The 20838-nt window shown below is 35.9% G+C and overlaps 2 protein-coding genes across 3 annotated transcripts; one reads left to right on the top strand and one right to left on the bottom strand.

The window, feature by feature from the left end:
* Positions 1 to 18: 18 nt before the first annotated feature.
* hdhd5 (haloacid dehalogenase like hydrolase domain containing 5) lies at positions 19 to 8021 on the top strand. 2 transcript variants are annotated; one of them, XM_058766994.1, is made up of 8 exons: positions 19 to 321; positions 1678 to 1881; positions 2002 to 2114; positions 2997 to 3090; positions 3196 to 3229; positions 3310 to 3484; positions 3589 to 3777; positions 5013 to 8021. In XM_058766994.1, exons 1-8 carry the CDS (start codon positions 205 to 207, stop codon positions 5428 to 5430), a joined length of 1344 nt encoding a protein of 447 aa, XP_058622977.1. In that variant the 5' UTR covers positions 19 to 204; the 3' UTR covers positions 5431 to 8021. The 2 variants fall into 2 exon arrangements, with proteins under 2 accessions (XP_058622977.1, XP_058622976.1); XM_058766993.1 differs by having other exon boundaries at positions 21 to 321; positions 1663 to 1881.
* LOC131534240 (ras-related protein Rab-19) lies at positions 7852 to 20404 on the bottom strand. The gene is made up of 4 exons (XM_058766995.1): positions 20335 to 20404; positions 19845 to 20033; positions 18508 to 18691; positions 7852 to 8614 (listed from the first exon to the last, which is right to left on the bottom strand). Exons 1-4 carry the CDS (start codon positions 20383 to 20385, stop codon positions 8340 to 8342), a joined length of 699 nt encoding a protein of 232 aa, XP_058622978.1. The 5' UTR covers positions 20386 to 20404; the 3' UTR covers positions 7852 to 8339.
* Between the last annotated feature and the right edge of the window lie 434 nt (positions 20405 to 20838).

Below are 20838 nucleotides of genomic sequence, written 5' to 3'. Positions count from 1 at the left end.
CCTGCTGACACACACACACACACACCGCACGGGGATTGATTTAGATAAGCCATACACGGGTCTCCTACGTGGCCTTTAGAGCTAGAAAAACATGTTTGACAGCTGCTGATAGCATGTAAGCTAATGTTTAGCAGCGCAGGAGGAGTCATGCTCAGGTCAAAGTAGTAGCACTATCTTGCTTCTTCATTTATTTCGAAGAAAACCATGGCAGAGATCTTTTCCCGCTTGAATATGTTTAGAATCGGGTGGAGAGGCGTGAAATTGAGCAGGAAAGTCACTAATGCAGCTGTTTCTGCGCAGACGCAGCGCCGCTACAGCACAGTGAGTTCACGCTCATTATTATTATTATCGTTCATAATTTAATCCTCAGTAATAATAATGAGACAACAAACACCCCAAACCACAGCAAGACGAGTACTGTTATGTTATGTGCGCTTAGGCTTATGTTGTTTTGTTTTCATGAGTTTCGGGTCAGTTTCGGGTTGTGTTTCAAAACGTTGTGAGCTGCCTATCTAGACAGCATCGGTCCGAAAATGCACATATTATATTATAATCGTGTATATACAGTTATAAACTATTATAATGTATGATATTATAATTATTTCTATGTGTATACATACATATAAAATGATATAAAATATTCTATATAAAATGTTATATATATTTCTTCTTTCTTTTTAAATATATATTATATGGCTATTTATATAAATTTGTGTATGCAAAATAAAAAAATAATTATATATAATAAATACAGTACTAGATCAATAGACATGTCTATATATATAAAGCATTATTTTATATGTAATATTATAATAATATTATAATATTTATTAAATATTATGCACAATATATTATCAAATATTATATATACACACACACAGAAATACTTTTAATTACATTTTAATGAAACGAAAAGCAACAAAAATGCACCTCTGATTCTCAAAAATGCAAATAATGAATAAAAAGTGTCTAAAAGCCTCTGATACTCAAAAATGATGCCCAGGTAAGCAGCATACTAGGTTTTGACACACAGCCCTTGACATCTGGCAAGAGAACCGAACTTTTGCAATCGATTTACATGAACTTTCACCTGGATTTGTTGGATGTTTCCCCCTAAATAGCACAGCAAATGCGAGGGGATGTACTCAAGGTTTCACTTTCCTTTTGCAGGATATGTGAAAACAGTCTTCAAGTGGGAATAAATGCTTTGTCATTGGGGGGTGGTATGGCGTCATGGTTCAGTTTGGGCCTGAATTTGATCTGTAACTTGAAGGTTGTAGGTTCAAATCCCTACTCAAACTATCACCATTGTGACCTTGATCAAGACATTTAACCTCTAGGAAAACTGAGGTTAACAGATGTGTACAGTTGGTCTCTTTTTTTTGATAAACCAGTCATAAGGGTCAGTTTTTTACTAATCAAAAATGAAGTTTTGATATATTTACGGTAGGAAATTTACAAAATATCTTCATGGAACATGATCTTTACTTAATATCCTAATGATTTTTGGCATAAAAGAAAAATCGATAATTTTGACCCATACAATGTGTTGTTGACTTGCTACAAATATACCCGTGCTGCTTATATGACTGGTTTTGTGCTCTAGGGTCACATATAAGTGCTAACTAACTAATAAAAACTTGCAATTAATTTTGTTTTGAGGATGTGTGTGAACAGGAGCGCAGCTTGTTTGGGCTTCTGTTTGACATTGACGGGGTGCTGGTACGCGGACGGACGCCCATCCCTGCAGCCAAACAGTGTTTCAGGAACCTGGTGGACGGTGATGGAAAATACAGGGTTCCTGTGGTGTTTGTGACAAATGCAGGAAACTCTCTGCGAGAAACCAAGGCCGAGCAACTGTCTCACCTTCTGGAGGTCGAGGTGAGACACCTGACGACAGGTGTAACCACAAATATTCACACCCTCCAGGCTGCACTGTTGGTAGTTTACACATAACATGTGTCCGAGAGTAAGACGGGACGGTTTGATTTCTCCACACAGGTGTCACCAGACCAGGTGGTGCTGTCCCACAGTCCTCTGCGGGTTTTCACTCAGTTCCATGACCTGTGTGTGCTGGTGTCCGGACAGGGACCCGTGGTGGAAGTGGCACACAAGTATCCTTCTTTACCTTGATTTTGAGGACCATAATTATATAATAGTTATAAATAATTATAATTATAAAAATAAAATCTATATTATATTATTAGAATTTATATAAAATAATTCATGTAATTTATTAAGTAATATGTAATTAAGTAATTTATAAGTAATATGTAATATAATTTATGTAATTTATTTATTGCTTAATAATTATTGTCATTTATTATTATTAAAATATTGTAATAATTATAACTATAATTATTTTAATATTTAAATTATATATAATTACTATAATTATAATGAATATGTTATATATATATATATATATATATATATATATATAGTTATATATAGTTATAAATATAATTATTGTAATAAGAATTATTACACATATATATATATATATATATATATATATATATAATTTAATAATTAATATACTACTATAATAGTTATTTACTAAAATCAAATTAAAATTAATCAAATATATTTTAATATTTTAATTTCATAAAAATATTAAATTATATTCAGAGATTTCTATAATTACTATAATACTTTAGTTATAAATAGAATTTTGTTTTTAAATAAAGATTACAGTATATATATAATAAAATATATAATTTATGAATTTATATATTGAAAATATAGATTTTAATGTATATTTTTAATAATAATTTTAATATATAATTCTAAAATAAGTGTGTGTGTGTGTGTGTGTGTGTGTATATATATATATATATTAGTAATAAATTATTATTAAAATTTATGTGTGTGTGTGTGTATATATATACACAGTACATATATACATACAGTGTATATATATATATATATATATATATAGTTTTGTTTGTTTGTTGGTTTTTGTTTTTAATTGTCCTTGACAAAATAAACTCCAGTGTAGGTTTCAAGAACGTTGTGACCATTGACATGCTGAGGGAGGCGAATCCTCTCCTAGATGTAGTGGATCACAATCGCAGACCCAAAGACCTGGTGAGTAGAAACAATGATATTTGAATATGTAAGTGTCACTATTACTATTTGAACAGATTCCTAATCTTAACCATTAAGCCCTGACTATATAATGTACTTCCCCAGATTCCCCCATCTAAGAAATTGCCACCAATAGATGGTAAGTTTCATTCCACTGCTTTCACTTTTTGTTCTGGAAATCTGCGTCCATTCTTATCTGTAATTACTGTCACTTTACAGCTGTCGTCCTGTTTGGCGAGCCTATCAGGTGGGAGACCAACTTACAACTAATCACTGATGTGCTCTTGACCAATGGGAGGCCAGGAAACCCTGTGACATCACTGCATTACCCACATATCCCCGTGCTGGCTTGCAACATGGATCTGCTGTGGATGGCCGAAGCCAAAAACCCTCGGTCAGTGTCAGGAAGATTAGTTTTTTTAAATCTAATGGCTAAATGGTGGTTAAATCTAGCATTAAATTACAAAATAACAAGGACTGATGTTTGTTTGTCGTTAGATTTGGACACGGCATGTTCCTCGTGTGTCTGGAGAGCATCTATAAGAAGATAACAGGCTGTGAGCTGAAGTACGAGGCTCTGATCGGGAAGCCCAGTGTTGTGACTTACAACTACGCCGAACTGCTCGTTAGAAAACAGGCAGAGAAACTGGGCTGGACCCGACCGGTCGAGAGACTTTACGCCATTGGGTGAGTCAATAATTTGATGTTTTGAAGATTGAATGGTCAAAATCCTTGACCTTGAGCTCATTGCATATGCTACTGGTCAGAAGTTTAGAATAATTATGTTTTTTTGGTAGTGCTGTCAAACGATTAATAGCGATTAATCGCATCCAAAATAAAAGTGTTTGTTTACATAATAAATAAACACAGTACACACAAATATATTATGTATATATAAATACACACATATACAGTATATATTTTGAAAATATTTACATTATTATATTATATATAAATATTTAATATATAAACAACACTTTTCTTAAATATATACATGCATGTGTTTGTATTTATATATACATAATAAATATACACAGTGCACATATATTATGTAAACTAAAACTTTTATTTTGGATGCGATTAATCGTTTGACAGCGCTAATTTGTTTATGTTTTTGAAAAAAGTCAGAGGCTGCATTTATTTGGTGGAAAATATGGTAAAAACAATAATATTGTTAAATATTATTACAATTTAAAATATCTGTTTTGTTTTTTTAGATATATATTTTAAAATGTAATTTATTCCTGTAATGCAAAGCTGAATTTTCAGCATCATTACTCCAGTCACACGATCCTTCAGAAATCATTCTAAGATGATGATTCAGTGCTGAAGAAACATTTTTTAGAATATTTGTTGAATAGAAAGTTCCAAAGAACAGCATTTATTTGAAATAGAAATCTTTTGTAACATAATAAAAAATACTTTACTGCCACTTTTAATCAATTTAATGCATCCTTGCTGAATAAAAGTATTATTTTCTTTCTTAAAAAATGAATAAATAAAAAACCTACCTCCTACTAACCCCAAATTTTTGAATGATAGTGTTTCACAGTTTCCACAAAAACACTAAGCGGCAAAAACAGATTTCAATGTAAATAATATGAATACATTTTTCTTGGACAGCAAATCAGCATATTAAAATGATTTCTGAAGGATCATGTGACACTGAAGACTGGAGTAATGATGCTGAAAATTCAGCTTAGCATCACAAGAATAAATTACATTTTACAATATATTCAAATAAAAAAACTGATATTTTAAATTGTAATAATATTTCACAATAATATTGTTTTACTGTATTTTTCATCAAATAAATGCAGCCTTGGTGAGCAGAAAACACTTTTTTTCAGAAACATTAAAAATCTATCTAAATATTGAAGATTTTGGTCAAAATGTCTGATGCATGTGCATCTCTCTCTTAGTGACAACCCGATGGCTGATATTTACGGTGCAAACCTGTACAACCGCTACCTCAAAGCGATGCATCGCACCCGTGCTCAAGCACAGGCGCAGGGCGGCTCAGGCAGCCAGGTGCCCGGAGACCTGCAGTGTGAAGTGTCCGACGATGCCAAAGGTTCAGGACGGGTGATGGTGGGAGGCTCGTTCGATCACCGTCTGCCCGAAGGCTGCAGCTCCATCCTGGTCTGCACGGGAGTCTACAACCACGACCACAAGGACCTGCCCTCGGACCCCGAGCAGACGGTCACAGAGCAGCAGATCTTCCACGGTCACCGGGACTTCCGCTTCGACCCCAGTCTGACGCAGCCCTCCTTCATGGTGCATGACGTTCGGGATGGAGTGGAGCTGGTCTTCCAGCTGGAGGGTCGGTCACTGCAGTAAACCATCGTTTATTACACCACGTCTGCATGCGATGCGTCACGACTAGGGCTGCCAAACAATTAGTCGCGATCAATCGATTCAAAATAAAAGTGTATGTTTACATACTATATGTGTGTGTATAAATATAAATACACACACACACACATGTATATATTTTAAAAAATATTTGTATGTAAACACTTGCATATAATTTGTATTATATATAAATATGAATTTTACATATAAATCGAACATATTTTTCCTTAATATATACATGTGTGCATTTAAATATACACAGTACACACACATATAGTATGTAAACATAAACTTTTATTTTGAATCGATTAATCGCGATTAATCGTTTTGCAGCCCTAGTCACGACTTGTTGAAACTAAATCAATCCCCATTATAATTCCTGTCCACACAAGAAGTGTCCATGGCATTTTGTATTTTTGTTTGTTGCGTTTTGATTTTTTACATGCTTTTAAGCTTTTACATGCTTTTATATTTTTGAGCCACTTTATTTTTCCTGTCCGTCTGAAATGATTTTACTTACAAATATCATATATGTTAATGAATTGCATTGAATTTTATTAGTTAAATACTCAAGCGTGTAATATTTTTTTTGTCACTTGCCCTCTCGCAACAGCTAAAAATAGACTTTTACGTAACTGCACAAACATACAATTCACTGAGGCAATATATGCTAAATATATGTTGCAAACAGTGAAGCTCAATGAAATATATTTTTGAAATAGAAAATATATTTAGTTTATTTATAAATGTATTTCAGGGGCAATAAAATACATTTCCAATCTTACAGTAGCCTACATAAGCTAAATACAAATGTGGATCAAAAGGTAGATTCATAATGATTTAATAATATTTTTATATATTGCATTTTTTGGAGCATTTTAAATTTTTCCTTGCTAAAGTTTATTCAAATGTGTTATATGTTTGCACGTGTTACAGATAACAAATCAAGTTTTGCTTTAAATGTGACCTATGTGAATGCATTTTCTTGGACTGAAATATATAGAGGTCAAAAATATTTTTAAATGCACTGAATTTATACATTTAAAATATATTTTCAAAAATATACAAAATCGCCAAAAATGTATTGGTAGAAAATATATTTACATAAATAGATTTTGAAACATATTTCAGTAAATATATATATTTTGGCCAATTTTTTTTTTTTTTTTGTGTTTTAAAATCTTTCTCTTGGTCAGGAAAGCAAATCTGTGTGACCAACTTGACCTTGTTGCAAAATCTGTATGAGGAACTCTTTAGACCTCATCTGAAAATCCTAATCATGTATATTCATACAGAAATTACTGGATTTCGCCCACAAAAATAAGAAATAAAGATGCGTTGTGAAGTTGCAATTACAAGCAACAGCAATTGGAAGAAACAAAAGTCGCAATTACCTTTTTTTGATGCTAAAGCAGAAACGGGCTTCAATTAATTGTATTTTTATGCAGTTACATAAATTAAATTTTTATGCTAATGGGGTTTTATTAAAAATATGCCAAACTTTAGATACAGTGTTTTTCATCCACTTTACTGTTACTCCAGTCTGCTGTTGACCTGGTTGGTGTTTGTTGCGATGATGCACTTTGACACTTCCAGTATAGATGCCATGTCGGTTAATAGTGTTACACCTGGTCCCAAATCACGCCTTCAATATTTTCTAAGCAGTAACCCTTATTCTGCAAAAACTCTTGTGAGATTTGAAATGTAGCAGTTAATGAATGAATGAGTTTCGCAGAATGATGTTTACGTTCTAGACAAGCTGAAATCAAGTGCACCATTTGGGACCTCAAGTGGCTTATGGGTAAATTGTTATGAGCTCAAACAGAGCATTGAAAGAGATTCAGCGTGATATTTTCACAAGCACAAGGTTAAACGCTTGCAGCAAGGAAAGACGTTCATCCATGAAGCCATACTAGTTAATGAAGAAACAACACGATGCCACTGACAGGAGGAAGTTCATTTTTTTTCCTCCAATAGGTGGAAATGTGTGCGTTCTCTGAAATATTTGCTATTAAAGTTCACATACGCCTCAGTTAGTTTGTGTAAATGTGAACACTTTGGTTTGCTGTATAACACAGTACCTCTTAAGCGCCGTTCACACAGTTCGTATACTTGCGTTTTGTTTGCGCTGTTTTGTAATTGTCTTATGTACACAAGTCGGGTGTTTTTCGGCATCATGTAGTACTGTATTTTCAGACATAATTCAAGGTAAAAATAGTTCAACTTTTACAACTGTGTATTACATTTGCAATTGCTCTGTCTAGCTTTTTTTTTTAACGCATTCTGTGTGAACTGACTGGAGGACAAAGCTGAGCAGTAACAAGCCGCATGATTATACTTGGTTTGTTTAAAAATTTAACACACGAAATCCTCAATTCATATCTAGTCCTTCAAATATATTAAGTGTTACAAAAGAACAAAGAATGCATTTATTGACTTAATGTTTGTAACGTTTTATGCATTTTATTGTACTGTACAGAACCTACTGCAGAATAAATGTCCCTCAAGAGGTAATCCGTAATATTGTACTTGTATACATGTTCACAGAGTTAATTCATTAAATGCATTTCACATTTTCTGAAATGTCTGATTTGTTTTTACACCACACCCACAATATTTAGCGCACCATATTTGCGTTTGAGCTCAGCAAAGCGTCAAAGGTTTCTAATTACAACGTGTTTTTGCAGCGTTGAGCAGTTTAGCCAATCACAGAAATATATGTTGATTTCTGGAACGCAGTGGCCAATCAGAGGCGTTGGAATCCACTCACTGCTCAAAACACCGCACTTTTGAAGTTAAGTGCTGACTTGCGTTAATAATAAAGTGGAAAGTAGTTCACCAATATGTGCACCTGGGCACTGATTATTAACATGATGAAAATTTAGAAAATTCAGTCAGCAGTCACATGACCTCTTCTCCAGGTGTTCTCCTTCTATTGGATGAGAGTCTGAGTGCAGGAAAACAGTGGGTGAATCTGATTGGCTGTCCTGATGGACTATTCCTCCGTGTCTCATTACGAGTTCCCGTGCCATCAGTTCGAACGCTTCTTCGATGTTGTGATGCTGTTTGGCGGAGGTCTCGAGTGCCGCCAGCGCGCCCGTCCGCTCCGCTAGCGTGCACGCGTCCTCAAACAGCACCTGCCGCTGCGCCTCCAGGTCACACTTATTACCTGCAGGACGGAAAATATATCATGAATCTCGAGTTTGTTTGCTGGTAAAAGCCTCAAGCATCTATCCTGAGTAGTTTTCAAAGATTTGATTCAAATAACCAATGATAGAAATTGCAAAAAAGACACTGCAAAGAAAAATTGGACAAGAATATATATATATATATGTATGTGTGTGTGTGTGTGTGTGTGTGTGTGTGTGTGTGACCCTGGACCACAAAACCAGTCTTAAGTCGCTGGGGTATATTTGTAGCAATAGCCAAAAATACATTATATGTAGTCAAAATGATTGATTTTTCTTTTATGCCAAAAATCTGGATATTAAGTAAAGATCATGTTCCATGAAGATATTTTGTACATTTCCTACTGTAAATATATCAACACTTAATTTTTGATTAGTAATATGCATTGCTAACTTCATTTGGATGACTTTAAAGGCGATTTTCTCAATATTTAGATTTTTTTGCACCCTCAGATTCCTGATTTTCAAATAGTTGTATCTCAGCCAAATATTGTTCTATCCTAACAAACCATGCATCAAAGGAAAGCTTATTTATTCAGATGATGTATGAATCTCAGGGTCCATGACCTCTTTGAATCTCAAAAACTGACACTTATGACTGGTTTTGGGATCCAGGGTCACATATATATATACAGGTGCTGGTCATATAATTAGAATATCATCAAAAAGTTGATTTATTTCACTAATTCCATTCAAAAAGTGAAACTTGTATATTATATTCATTCATTACACACAGACTGATATATTTCAAATGTTTATTTCTTTTAAGTATCTCAAAATATTAGAATATTTACATTTGAGTTTGAATAAATGACCATCCCTACAGTATAAATTCTGGGTAACTCTTGTTCTTTCAAACCACAATAATGGAGAAGACTGCTGACTTGGCAATGATCCAGAAGACGAACATTGACACCCTCCACAAAGAGGATAAGTCACAGAGGGTCATTACTGAAAGGTGTGGCTGTTTACAGAGTGCTGTATCAAAGCATATTAAATGCAAAGTTGACTGGAAGGAAGAATTTGGGTAGGAAAAGGTGCACAAGCAACAGGGATGACCGCAAGCTTGAGAATACAGTCAAGCAAAGCCGATTCAAACACTTGTGAGAGCTTCACAAGGAGAGAACTGAAGCTGGAGTCAGTGCATCAAGAGTCACCACGCTCAGACGTCTTCAGGAAAAGGGCTACCAAGCCACTTCTGAACCAGAGACAACGTCAGAAGCATCTTACCTGGGCTGTGGAGAAAAAGAACTGGACTGTTGCTCAGTGGTCCAAAGTCCTCTTTTCAGATGAAAGTAAATTTTACATTTCATTTGGAAATCAAGGTCCCAGAGTCTGGAGGAAGAGTGGAGGCACAGAATCCATGTTGCTTGAAGTCCAGTGTGAAGTTTCCACAGTCAGTGATGATTTGGGCTGCCATGTCATCTGCTGGTGTCGGTCCACTGTGTTTTCTGATGTTCACAGTCAACGCAGCCATCTACCAGGAAATTTTAGAGCACTTCATGCTTCCTTCTGTTGACAAGCTTTATGGAGATGCTGATTTCATTTTCCAGCAGGACTTGGCACCTGCCCACACTGCCAAAGGTACCAAAAGCTGGTTCAATGAACATAGTGTTACTGTGCTTGATTGGCCAACAAACTCGCCTGACCTGAACCCCAGAGAGAATCTGTGGGGTATTGTCAAGAGGAAGATGAGAGACACCAGACCCAACAATGCAGAAGAGCTGAAGGCCACTATCAGAGCAACCTGGGCTCTCATAACACCTGAGCAGTGCCACAGACTGATCGACTCCATGCCACGCCGCATTGCTGCAGTAATTCAGGCAAAGGAGCCCCAACTAAGTATTGAGTGCTGTACATGCTCATACTTTTCATGTTCATACTTTTCAGTTGGCCAAGATTTCTAAAAATCCTTTCTTTGTATTGGTCTTAAGTAATATTCTAATATTTTGAGATACTGATTTTTGACTTTCATGAGCTGTAAGCTCTAATCATCAAAATTAAAAGAAATAAACATTTGAAATATATCAGTCTGTGTGTAATGAATGAATATAATATACAAGTTTCACTTTTTGAATGGAATTAGTGAAATAAATCAACTTTTTGATGATATTCTAATTATATGACCAGCACCTGTATATCCTATAAAATATAATAAAACGCTTATTATTATTATGCAATTGGAAGTCAAAAAGCCAAATGTATAAAAAGCTGGATTTTTTTTTAAATACTGTGGAAGAAAAAAATGAATTTTTATTGATTTTATACAGCGGGTAAAATAAGTATTGAACACGTCACCAATTTTCCCAGTAAATATATTTCTAAAGGTGCTGTTGACACAAAATTTTCACCAGATGTCGGTGACAACCCAAGTAATCTATTACATACAAAGAAAACAAAATTTAGTTACAAAATTAGAAATTAAGTTATGTGTAATAAAATGGAATGTCACGGGGAAAAAGTATTGAACTGCTGAAATTTATTTAACACTTCGTACAAAAGTGTTTGCTGGTAATGACAGCTTCAAGATGCCTCCTGTAGGAGAAACTAGTCTCACGCATTGCTCAGGTGTGATTTTGGTCCATTCTTCCACGTGGTCTTCAAATCTGGAAGGTTCTGTGGCCTCTTCTATGAAATCTGATCTTTAGTTCTTGTTTTCTATTGGATTCAAGTCAGGTGATTGGCTGGCCATTCTAGCAGCTTTATTTTCTTTCTCTGAAACCAATTGAGAGTTTACTTGGCTGTGTTTGGGATCATTGTCTTGCTGAAATGTCCACCCTTGCTTCATCTTCATCATCCAGGTACTGCAGGTGTTGGGACTGAACCAGCTAATACTAATTTCCACTGACAAAGGGCAGGATTGGTTTCTAATTACTGATAGATTTCAGCTGGTGTCTTTGCTTTCCATGCCTTTTTGCACCTCCCTTTCTTCATGTGTTCAATACTTTTTCTCTATGTCATTCCATTTTATTACACATAACTTAATTTCTTTGTATGTATAGATTACTTGGGTTGTTACCGACATCTGGTGAAAATCTCAAGTCAACAGCACCTTTAGAAATATATTTACTGAGAAAAATGGTGACGTGTTCAATACTTATTTTACCCGCTGTATGCTTATGGAACATTGTGTAGTGTTTAAGTTTAAGTTTATTTGTTTACAGGGGCAATGCACATTAATAAACATAACTGTAAATGTGCCAGAATTAGCCAAAAAGCCTATTTTTAATCTGTAGACCCTTGACAGCATGTTAAAAGGTCACCCTAAAAACAAAGACAGAGCATCATTATTCATATAACATAAATTCACCAAAAAAAAAAAAAAAAAAGCGCTACTAAAATACAAATCTTCTAGAAAATTAGTTTTCAAATTAGGATTGGAATTAAGAAAAGGGGATAAACCATAGTGGCTGGTCTGACTCTGTGGTAAAGCAGCGTGATTAAGACATTTCGGAAGGAAATTGAGATCACGTGGGCGAATACAGCACAGTCAATACGTTTCTAGGGAGAAATTGAAACTGTGTGGGTGATTAATCGGAGTGCGGGAAGACGTCCAACAGATTATCTAGGCGCCGAAAAGAAATCCACAGAGAAAGAAGCAGCTGATATGGGGAAGACCCAGAGCAATTTTGCCAAATATGATACATCGGTTTTTTGTCAAATGAGAAAATTACATGGCCAAAGATGCATGCAAGATATAGGGGAGTTAATCACGTATCATGATTTTCCAAGAGAGGGAATGCTGAGTGTCACAAGATTGAATGGTGAGAAGGAATCAGTTGAAGAGGGAAGCAAAAAGCAGAAAGGGTGTTGTGTGAAACATGTGTGGGAAATGTGAGCAGACGGTGAATTGGTGGATAGAGGAGGCAGACAAGAGGGAAAGAAGCAATGCAGAAAGAATTGGCATATAGAAATGAGAAGGGAAAAGAAAAATGTGAAGAAAAAGTAACTGCACCACATAAACCTACTAACCCCTCTGATGTTTCTGTCTCTGCACATGCACTACCACCGTATCATCACTATCCAACGATGGTTTTTAAACCATGGACTGTGAATGATATGAAAGAAGCAATGGCCCATTTGCCAAGCCCTGATGAAGCAGGTGACAAATCCTCTGCTGAACTGGTCTCGTTCTGCCAGGAGTTCAGCCCCACCGTGCACGAGCTGAGAAGGCTGCTGGCAGTGAAACTGGGGGCTTCGAGCTGGCATAAAGTGAGTGGAAAGCTGCAAAGGGAAGATTGTCGGAGAGAACACAGTGACTGGGAACACAGGGCTAATGTGGAGTACCTGACAGCTGTTGCGTTCCCAGCACGTGTGGACACAGCAAAGATTGCCAACTGCTGCCAGAGCAGAGAAGAGTCTGTTCAGGATTATTACCATCGACTCTATGAGATATTCAACAAACACAGCAGTTTAATAGAGCCCGACGACAGAGGAAATCAACCTGACACCCGGGAGTGTCATTTACGGAGCTGGTTCCTGAATGGACTGAGACCAGAAATTGCGCAAGCAGTGAAATCCAGCTACATTGAATGGAAGAATGGACGATTATCTGCTGTTTTAGCACACGCTTTGCACGCAGAAGAACAGCAAGCTGCGAAGAAGGAAAAGACTAAAGTCAAGACGGACAGAAAATTACAGCTGGCCTTAGTGCAAGCCTTATCGAGGCCTGGGGGTTCTTCTGTGCCCCGACCTCAGTAGACAGGAGGGGGAAGAGGAAAAGGATGAGGTGGAAGATACTCGAACTGGGCTGAAGGAAACTCTAAGAAACGGGGCTGCTGGGTCTGTGGAGCTGAGGATCATGTGACCAGAAAATGTACCAAATGCAAACTGTGTAAGAAAGATGGTCATTGGACCTGGGAATGACCAGAAAACCAGAAAAATCAGGAAGCAGACTAAAGCGAGGAAGGAGCAGGGAAGTGAACATTTTTTTAACCACACACATACACTGACGTACATACTGCTCTCTGCAATGAAGAAAAAGCTTTCATTTCTTTGTGTTTCTGATTTGAATAATGCAATTTCTGATAAATGTTTAATGATGTACGAAAGTGAAGGATTTTTAAACATGCCTAAATACACATGCTGGTGGAGGGGGTAATAGTTCCGTTTATAGCAGATTCTGGGGCGACGAGGTCTTCTTTACGACCATGTGACTTGCCATGTCAAAACCGTCATTAACTAACAAAACGAATGAGTCTATCTCTGCATCTAGGCATAACATTTTTGAAAGATTTACAGTGCCCTTAAATTACGAAACAGAGGGGGGCCGAGTGCTGAAACATGCATTAATTTATTCACCAGCATGCCTTGCACCCATTATGGGTCGAGATTTGATGTGTAAACTAAATTTAACGCTCGTTGCAGACTCCTTGGGTGTCAGAGTGACAGAGGTGGAGCAATTGTGCTGTCTGCAAGCAGAGCCTCAGTGGGCATATGAATGGAGCATAATAAACAATGATTGGGCTCAGATGACGTGTGAGCCGACTAAGAATCGAACTAAGCCATTTGACAGAAATTATGTTGCCTGACAATTTACATTGCACGTTACATGTCGTAACGTAACAAGATCAATATGAAAAGGATTGGTTTGAGGGAGAGAAATAGCATGGATGGGGAACGAAGGAGCATCGAAAGGGGCCATGACAAAGTGCCAAGGGAACAAGGCATGTGCTCTGGCTCGGTTACAAAAGAAGGAACTAGAGATAAACACGAGTTGCTGGCTTTGTCTGCAAATGTCTCACTCTTGGAAAGCTGCCCCATTGACTGCTGCAACTATAAAAGAAACCAGCTGTTTGATACCACAACAAATGACCAAGGTGCTGATGGCTACAGTTGATATAGAGAAGAGGAGAAGACCGAGGATGAAGTCCAAAAGTACGCTAAATTAAAGCAGAAAATATTTATTTAAGTCCAGGGGTTTAAATGACAAAGATAATAAATGAACAACAATAAAGAAACAAACAATTAACAAAGTGAAGGTCCATCTCCTGTCTCAACTGCAGGACAAGGAAAAAAGCTCTCCTTCCAACAAAGGCCAGACACCTTAAATACAGTCCCGAATTGGTAACAGGTGTAGATCCTTATCTGGTAACCTATAAAACAAAAAAAGAAGGACAACAGGAAAAAACCCCAAAATAAAACGAAACCATAACACCTCTCCACTTAAAAGGGAGAGATTCTCTTTAGAAACTCTACCTTATACAATTTCCAAAACCCAAATATACCCAAAATTAATTTCAAGAAAACAACCCCAACCTTACCGGAGTTATCACAAAATCATTAGACCATTACAACTTGCCACCCTCTTCACACCCATCCTGGATTCAAAACCAGCAATCTCCCGGTGCCTGGAAAAAGCAAAATTTAAGGAATTGAAAACCAATAACAGGAAACAAAAGAGGAGAGAAGGGTTAAGAATCTTCTCAACCACATGGGGCACGAGACAATGCATCAGCTAAGACATTGTCTGCGCCTTTCACATGACGAATCTCCAAAGAGTAAGGCTGTAAGAAAAGGGACCACCTAATAAGACGCTGATTAGGACTCTGCAAAGAGTGAAGAAAAGTAAGGGGGTTATGGTCTGTGTATAGCACAGTTGGCATATTCCCACAAGACACATAAACCTCAAAATGTTGCAGAGCCCAAATCAAAGCTAAAGCCTCTTTCTCGATAGTAGAATAATTGGTCCGTTAATTCCTTAAATTTTGCTCCCGGACGAGCCCCCAATCGTTACATCCGACTCGAGGAAACAACAACAAAAAGGGTCTGAAGTCCAAAAGTACGCTATATTAAAGCAGAAAATATTTATTTAAGTCCAGGGACAGTTTAAATGTTAAAGATAATAAATGAACAACAATAAAGATTCAAACAATTAACAAAGTGAAGGTCCATCTCCTGAGCTCAACTGCAGGACAAGGAAAAAAGCTCTCCTTCCAACAAAGGCCAGACACCTTAAATACAGTCCCGAATTGGTAACAGGTGTAGATCCTTATCTGGTAACCTATAAATCAAAAAAGAACGACAACAGGAAAAAACCCCAAAATAAAACGAAACCATAACAGCATAAATCAAATTAATGGGTTAGCATGGACTGTGTTAGCCATAGCCAATAGCACCAAGAATGCTCTGACAATGGTTAATGATGACATGAAACAGATTAGAGATGCAGTTATTCAGAATTGATTAGTCTTGGATATGTTAACATCTGAAAGGGGAGGAGTCCGTAAATTGTTGGCAACGTCATGTTGTTTCCATATTCCAGATTACAGTGAGAACATCAACATCATTACTCACATGAGAATGGCCATAAAGGGGCCTGAATGAGCAAATAATTTATGGCTTGAATGGTTAGTAAACCTGTGGGGAGGATGAGGATACTGGCTGTGTAATACTGTGTTGCCAATTGTGGCGGCAGGATTACTGGTGTTGTCGTGCTTACCATGTATTTTTCAGTTTGTTTCCAGCTCAGTACAGAGACTGGTGAAGTCTAGTGTATTGCATAAAATGGTTAAAATGCATGCTTATCTTGATGACGCAAACGGTTGATGGAGACACGACCAGTAGTGGAAGCTATAGTGAAATACGTTAAATGAGTTAAGAAGACAATAGGGCCCAGTGGTTAGCCCATCTATATCTATATTATTTTTGCTTGCGTATATTGGGGTCTGTCCCTACAAAAACAGCCTTAGCGTGTTTTCCTTACTTCACAAATTTAAGAGAGTGATCAGAGATGAAGAGTATTAATGTGATGTAATAACTTAAATTTGCTTTATTATTATTTTGTGAGAAACTATACATTTAATTTTGGTAAATGAGTAAGAGTTTTCCACATTGTAATGAATAGTTATCAATGAATGATAAAAAGGGGGAAATTATGGAAGAAAAAAATTATTTTTATTGATTTTATATGCATACAGAACATTGTGTAGTGCCTGCTTTATTTAGAACTGCTGTGAAGTCAAAGTGAGATATGGTTTGGGGCCTGAAGAATAAGATGTATGGGTGACAAGGGGTGCGTTCAGGCCTAAACGGGGCTCGGGGGGAACAACTGGGAGATCCAAAGACGCCTGTCCATGACCTAGAAGGTTATCATGGCCCTAAATATGAGGGCTAGAGCTTTAGAAGTATGATATAGTAGAATGTGTTTTTGACTTTCTTACCATGTATGGAAAAGTACAGCTGTTAAGAGATGTAACCTTGAAGGCTAGGGAAGAGATATAAAGGTCTGTTGCACTCTGCAGCAACTTGTGTTTCTGTATGACTGTCTGACCTTCTTTGCAAAGAATAAAACTTGGGAAAAGACAATTGAGTGGGTTTGTCTCTTAAGCGGTGAGAGTCATTTTTTCTGCCACAACAATACATTATATAGTCTTTATTATATAATTATTTACATATTTTTCTCTTATAAAATTTAAACTTAATTTAAATCGAAATATATAAAAATGTTATTTTTTTTTAGTAATAGAATTTATGGATTTAATTCATTTATTTATATGTTAACTCTTTTTGGAAGAAAATTAAATACTGAAGATGAAATAAAACTAAATATTTATATAATATAGAGGCGGACAGAAACTAAGTACATTTACTTGAGTATTATTTTTTTCTGGAAACTTATGGCTTTAACTTCACTACATTTGAAAGAAAAATACTGTACTTTTCACTCCACTACATTTCTATCAAGGTCCTCAAAATAGAAACTCGTTACTATGTAGCAGCTTTGAAAGTCAATGGGTGATTTTTTTCTTCTCTAAAACGTGACTTTCTTTTTTTTTCAGACAGTTTATCAGTAATCACTCTTGTAGGGCTACATGAAGTGATTTCCCAGCATTTTTTGAACACATATTTATTTACAAAAGTTCAATAATAAGAAGTTAATATTGTGATATATATTAGACACAATGTTGCCTGATTTTGCTAAATTATGTAAGTGAAAATATTACCTATAAAGCCACAGAAGAACTGCTGTGCGTCTCCTAATAAAACACAATAGGTGTTGGACTTGAAGCAGCACTGCACAGACCGCTATGTGTGTGACTATCAAAGTACCGCAAAAGTGATTAGAGAGCATTTTTAAAATTTTGGTTTTGATGTCAAATAAGTCTTGCTGTTTTGCTTTTTTTGTTGTTTTTTTGTTATACAGCTACAGTTTTGTTGCTGGGTTTTAAAGCAGGTTTGATTTTTTTTTTTCTTACTCATTACTCTGTATTTACAGCAATTTCACTGTCCACTCTGTTCAAATGTGGATGAATGGCTACACAGATGTGCACACACTGCCAGAGCTGTGTGAGTTCACTGCTATCCTGCTTTTGTGGGGGTGGGTAGCGGTGTTACATATTTCATTTTCCCCCATAGGTTTTTAACATTCTAACAGCTCTTTATTCCAAAGATACTACAAGCTAGTCAGTGTATTCAGTAGGTCTAATGTATTGTAAGTTGCTTTAGAGGTATTGCAAGTATTACGTACAACAATAAAAAAAAACAGTGCATTGACATAAAAAAGGAAATTTACTTTTGGTACTTAAGTACTTTTAAAAGCAAGTACTTCTGTACTTTTACATAAGTAAAAATCTGTCTTTACAACTTTTACTTGTAATGGAGTAATATTTGACCAGCAGTATCTGTACTTTCACTCAAGTAATGGAGTTGTGTACTTTGTCCGCCGATTATTATGTATATATTTTTATAATAATCATAATAAATTTACCAGCATATCATGTGATCGTTAATCAAAATCAGACAACTGTGCACATGTGAATGTCTTAAATTATTGAATTTTCTTTTAAAAGCTCAGGGGTAGTTCAAGTAAATATTTTATGTCAAAGGGGTTCAGCTGGCTGACAAAAAAAAGTTTGGGACTAGCAGCTCTGACCTATCAGAACGAAGACGACGCTGGCGGCTCCGTACTGCTCCACACCCTGTATCCAGTGCGGCAGAGACTCAAAGGTGGGCCGTCGGGTCAGATCGTACGCGATCATGGCGCCGTGAGCGCTTCGGTAGTAACTCTGTGTGATGGTGCGGAAACGCTCCTGTCCCGCCGTGTCCCAGACCTGCATCTGATCTCAAGAACATCACACAGATCCACAGAGACACCATCACAAATACAAAAACACACAAATACATCTCTGTAAAATCTCAGGTGTCTCTTCTAGACAGCAGTGAGACTCAGTGGAGGCTCCTGAGAAAAAGACCCCAGTAATCTAACATATCTACTGAAGAGATCTCAACACGGTCTCAAACTGTGCTCATATTTGCCAAGATACAGTCAAAAGGTCTGCAGTCAAAGGTCAAATGTCAATATGAAATCAAACATTTCACATCAAATTCATCCAAGACTGAAGAATGGACAGAAACGATCTGAACTGCTATTGTATACCTCTATATTGACTTTATTTCTTCTGTTTGTGATTCTATTTTTACAGAAAAATATTTGTGTATGTTTAATAATATTATATACTTATTAATACTATTATTATCAATAAATAAAATGCATTATTTTATGTATTGATTTAATTACACACAATATATATATTTATTTGTATTATTCTATTTTGATAGAAAAATATCAGTATGTTAAATAAAAATATATACTTATTAATACTATCAATAAATAAAATATTATTTAATGCATTGTTTTAATTACACACACACAAAATATATTGTTTATATAATTGTATCCATATATTGACCCTATCAAAATATAACAATGCATTATTTGTATTCATTTAATTGTTTATTTATTTTTATTAATAATAAAATTAAGAAATATTTCTTAATGAAATTAATAGCCACATTATATATATATATATATATATATATATATATATATATATATATATAATTTCTTTATATATATATTATTTATAAAAGTAATATATGTTATGTACTCATTTAATAGTTTACATTTACTTTATTATTTCACAGTAATAAATACCTACATACACATATATATATAAAATTTTTATTTTTATTTCATTTAATAATAATGATTGTATATCTTTAAGAAATATATATAATTATTTATTTCTCCTATGAAAAAACATTTTTTTATAATACCTTAATTACTAATATATATATATATATATATATATATATATATATATATATATAATTTATTTTTATTTTTTAAACCTATACAGCCTTTATAAGAAGAGTTCTTTACTGAATTTAATGGCCCCAAAACACTTTTTTTACAATATGTGAGCTCACCTTCACTCTCTTGCCATCGATGTCTATTGTGCGAACGGTGAAGTCCACTCCAATAGTGTTGTGCTGGCTGTCACTGAACAGCCCAGACTTGAAGCTGTGGATGACGCAGGTCTTTCCCACATTACTGTCGCCAATCAGGATGATCTTGAACAGAAAGTCACAGCGGTCTTCATCCTCCTGCCCTGTGGACTGCATTTCTGCAATAAATACTCACAGATCGTGACCCACAGACCCCAAAATGATTCATTCAGGGTACAAAAGTCACAGCTCCAGTGCTATTTTCACCATATCTGCAATCAGTTCTCTGAAGACAGGCCTTTTCTGTAATCTAGCACTAAAAATCACATATCAAGAAATCTCCATACTGCCCAAACAAAGTGAGTTGACCTTGTCACACAGCATTAACTCAACATTGACTCATTTCTTCTGCCACGTCCTTTGCTTTCTGTGAAACACTGAGTCAAATGCAAACAGACACACCCCTGTCTACCTGCGTCTGGAGGCGAGACGTCCAGTCGCCTGCCCACCTGCACCACTGCATCTCTGGGAATTGAAGTTTGTTTGCAGATATTGCAATCTATTGGGGACAAAAATGTGCATATTTATAGTTTTACATATGAGAAAGCCTGTCACTTCTCTTCTAAACCATCTAAACATGATTCTCAAGTAAAAAAAAAAAAGAAGATATGAACACACATGCATCTTAGAAAGCGCTAGACTACAAATCAAACAAAGCAGCACAGCTGTCTTGAAAGGTGACCTTTGCTCAGCAGAACAGGATATAAACACATAACTCACTCCGCCGTACGCCGTCTTGCTCTGTTGCACACAATCACAGGTCACATTTGACTGTCGTAACAAATGAGACAAACTCCAGATCAGTCTGTCAGTCAGTCTTATAAACAACAGAAAGAATAGGCAGTGGCACTTACAGTATGTCTGCTCCAGTAAAGTGTGTTTATGAGAACGTGGAGGGCTGAAATCTACAGTAATG

The sequence above is a fragment of the Onychostoma macrolepis genome, chromosome 25, assembly GCF_012432095.1.
Source record: "Onychostoma macrolepis isolate SWU-2019 chromosome 25, ASM1243209v1, whole genome shotgun sequence".
In the NCBI taxonomy this organism is placed as follows: domain Eukaryota; kingdom Metazoa; phylum Chordata; class Actinopteri; order Cypriniformes; family Cyprinidae; genus Onychostoma; species Onychostoma macrolepis.
Note: the sequence above shows the minus strand (reverse complement) of the source record. Positions and strands in the feature narration are given on the sequence as shown.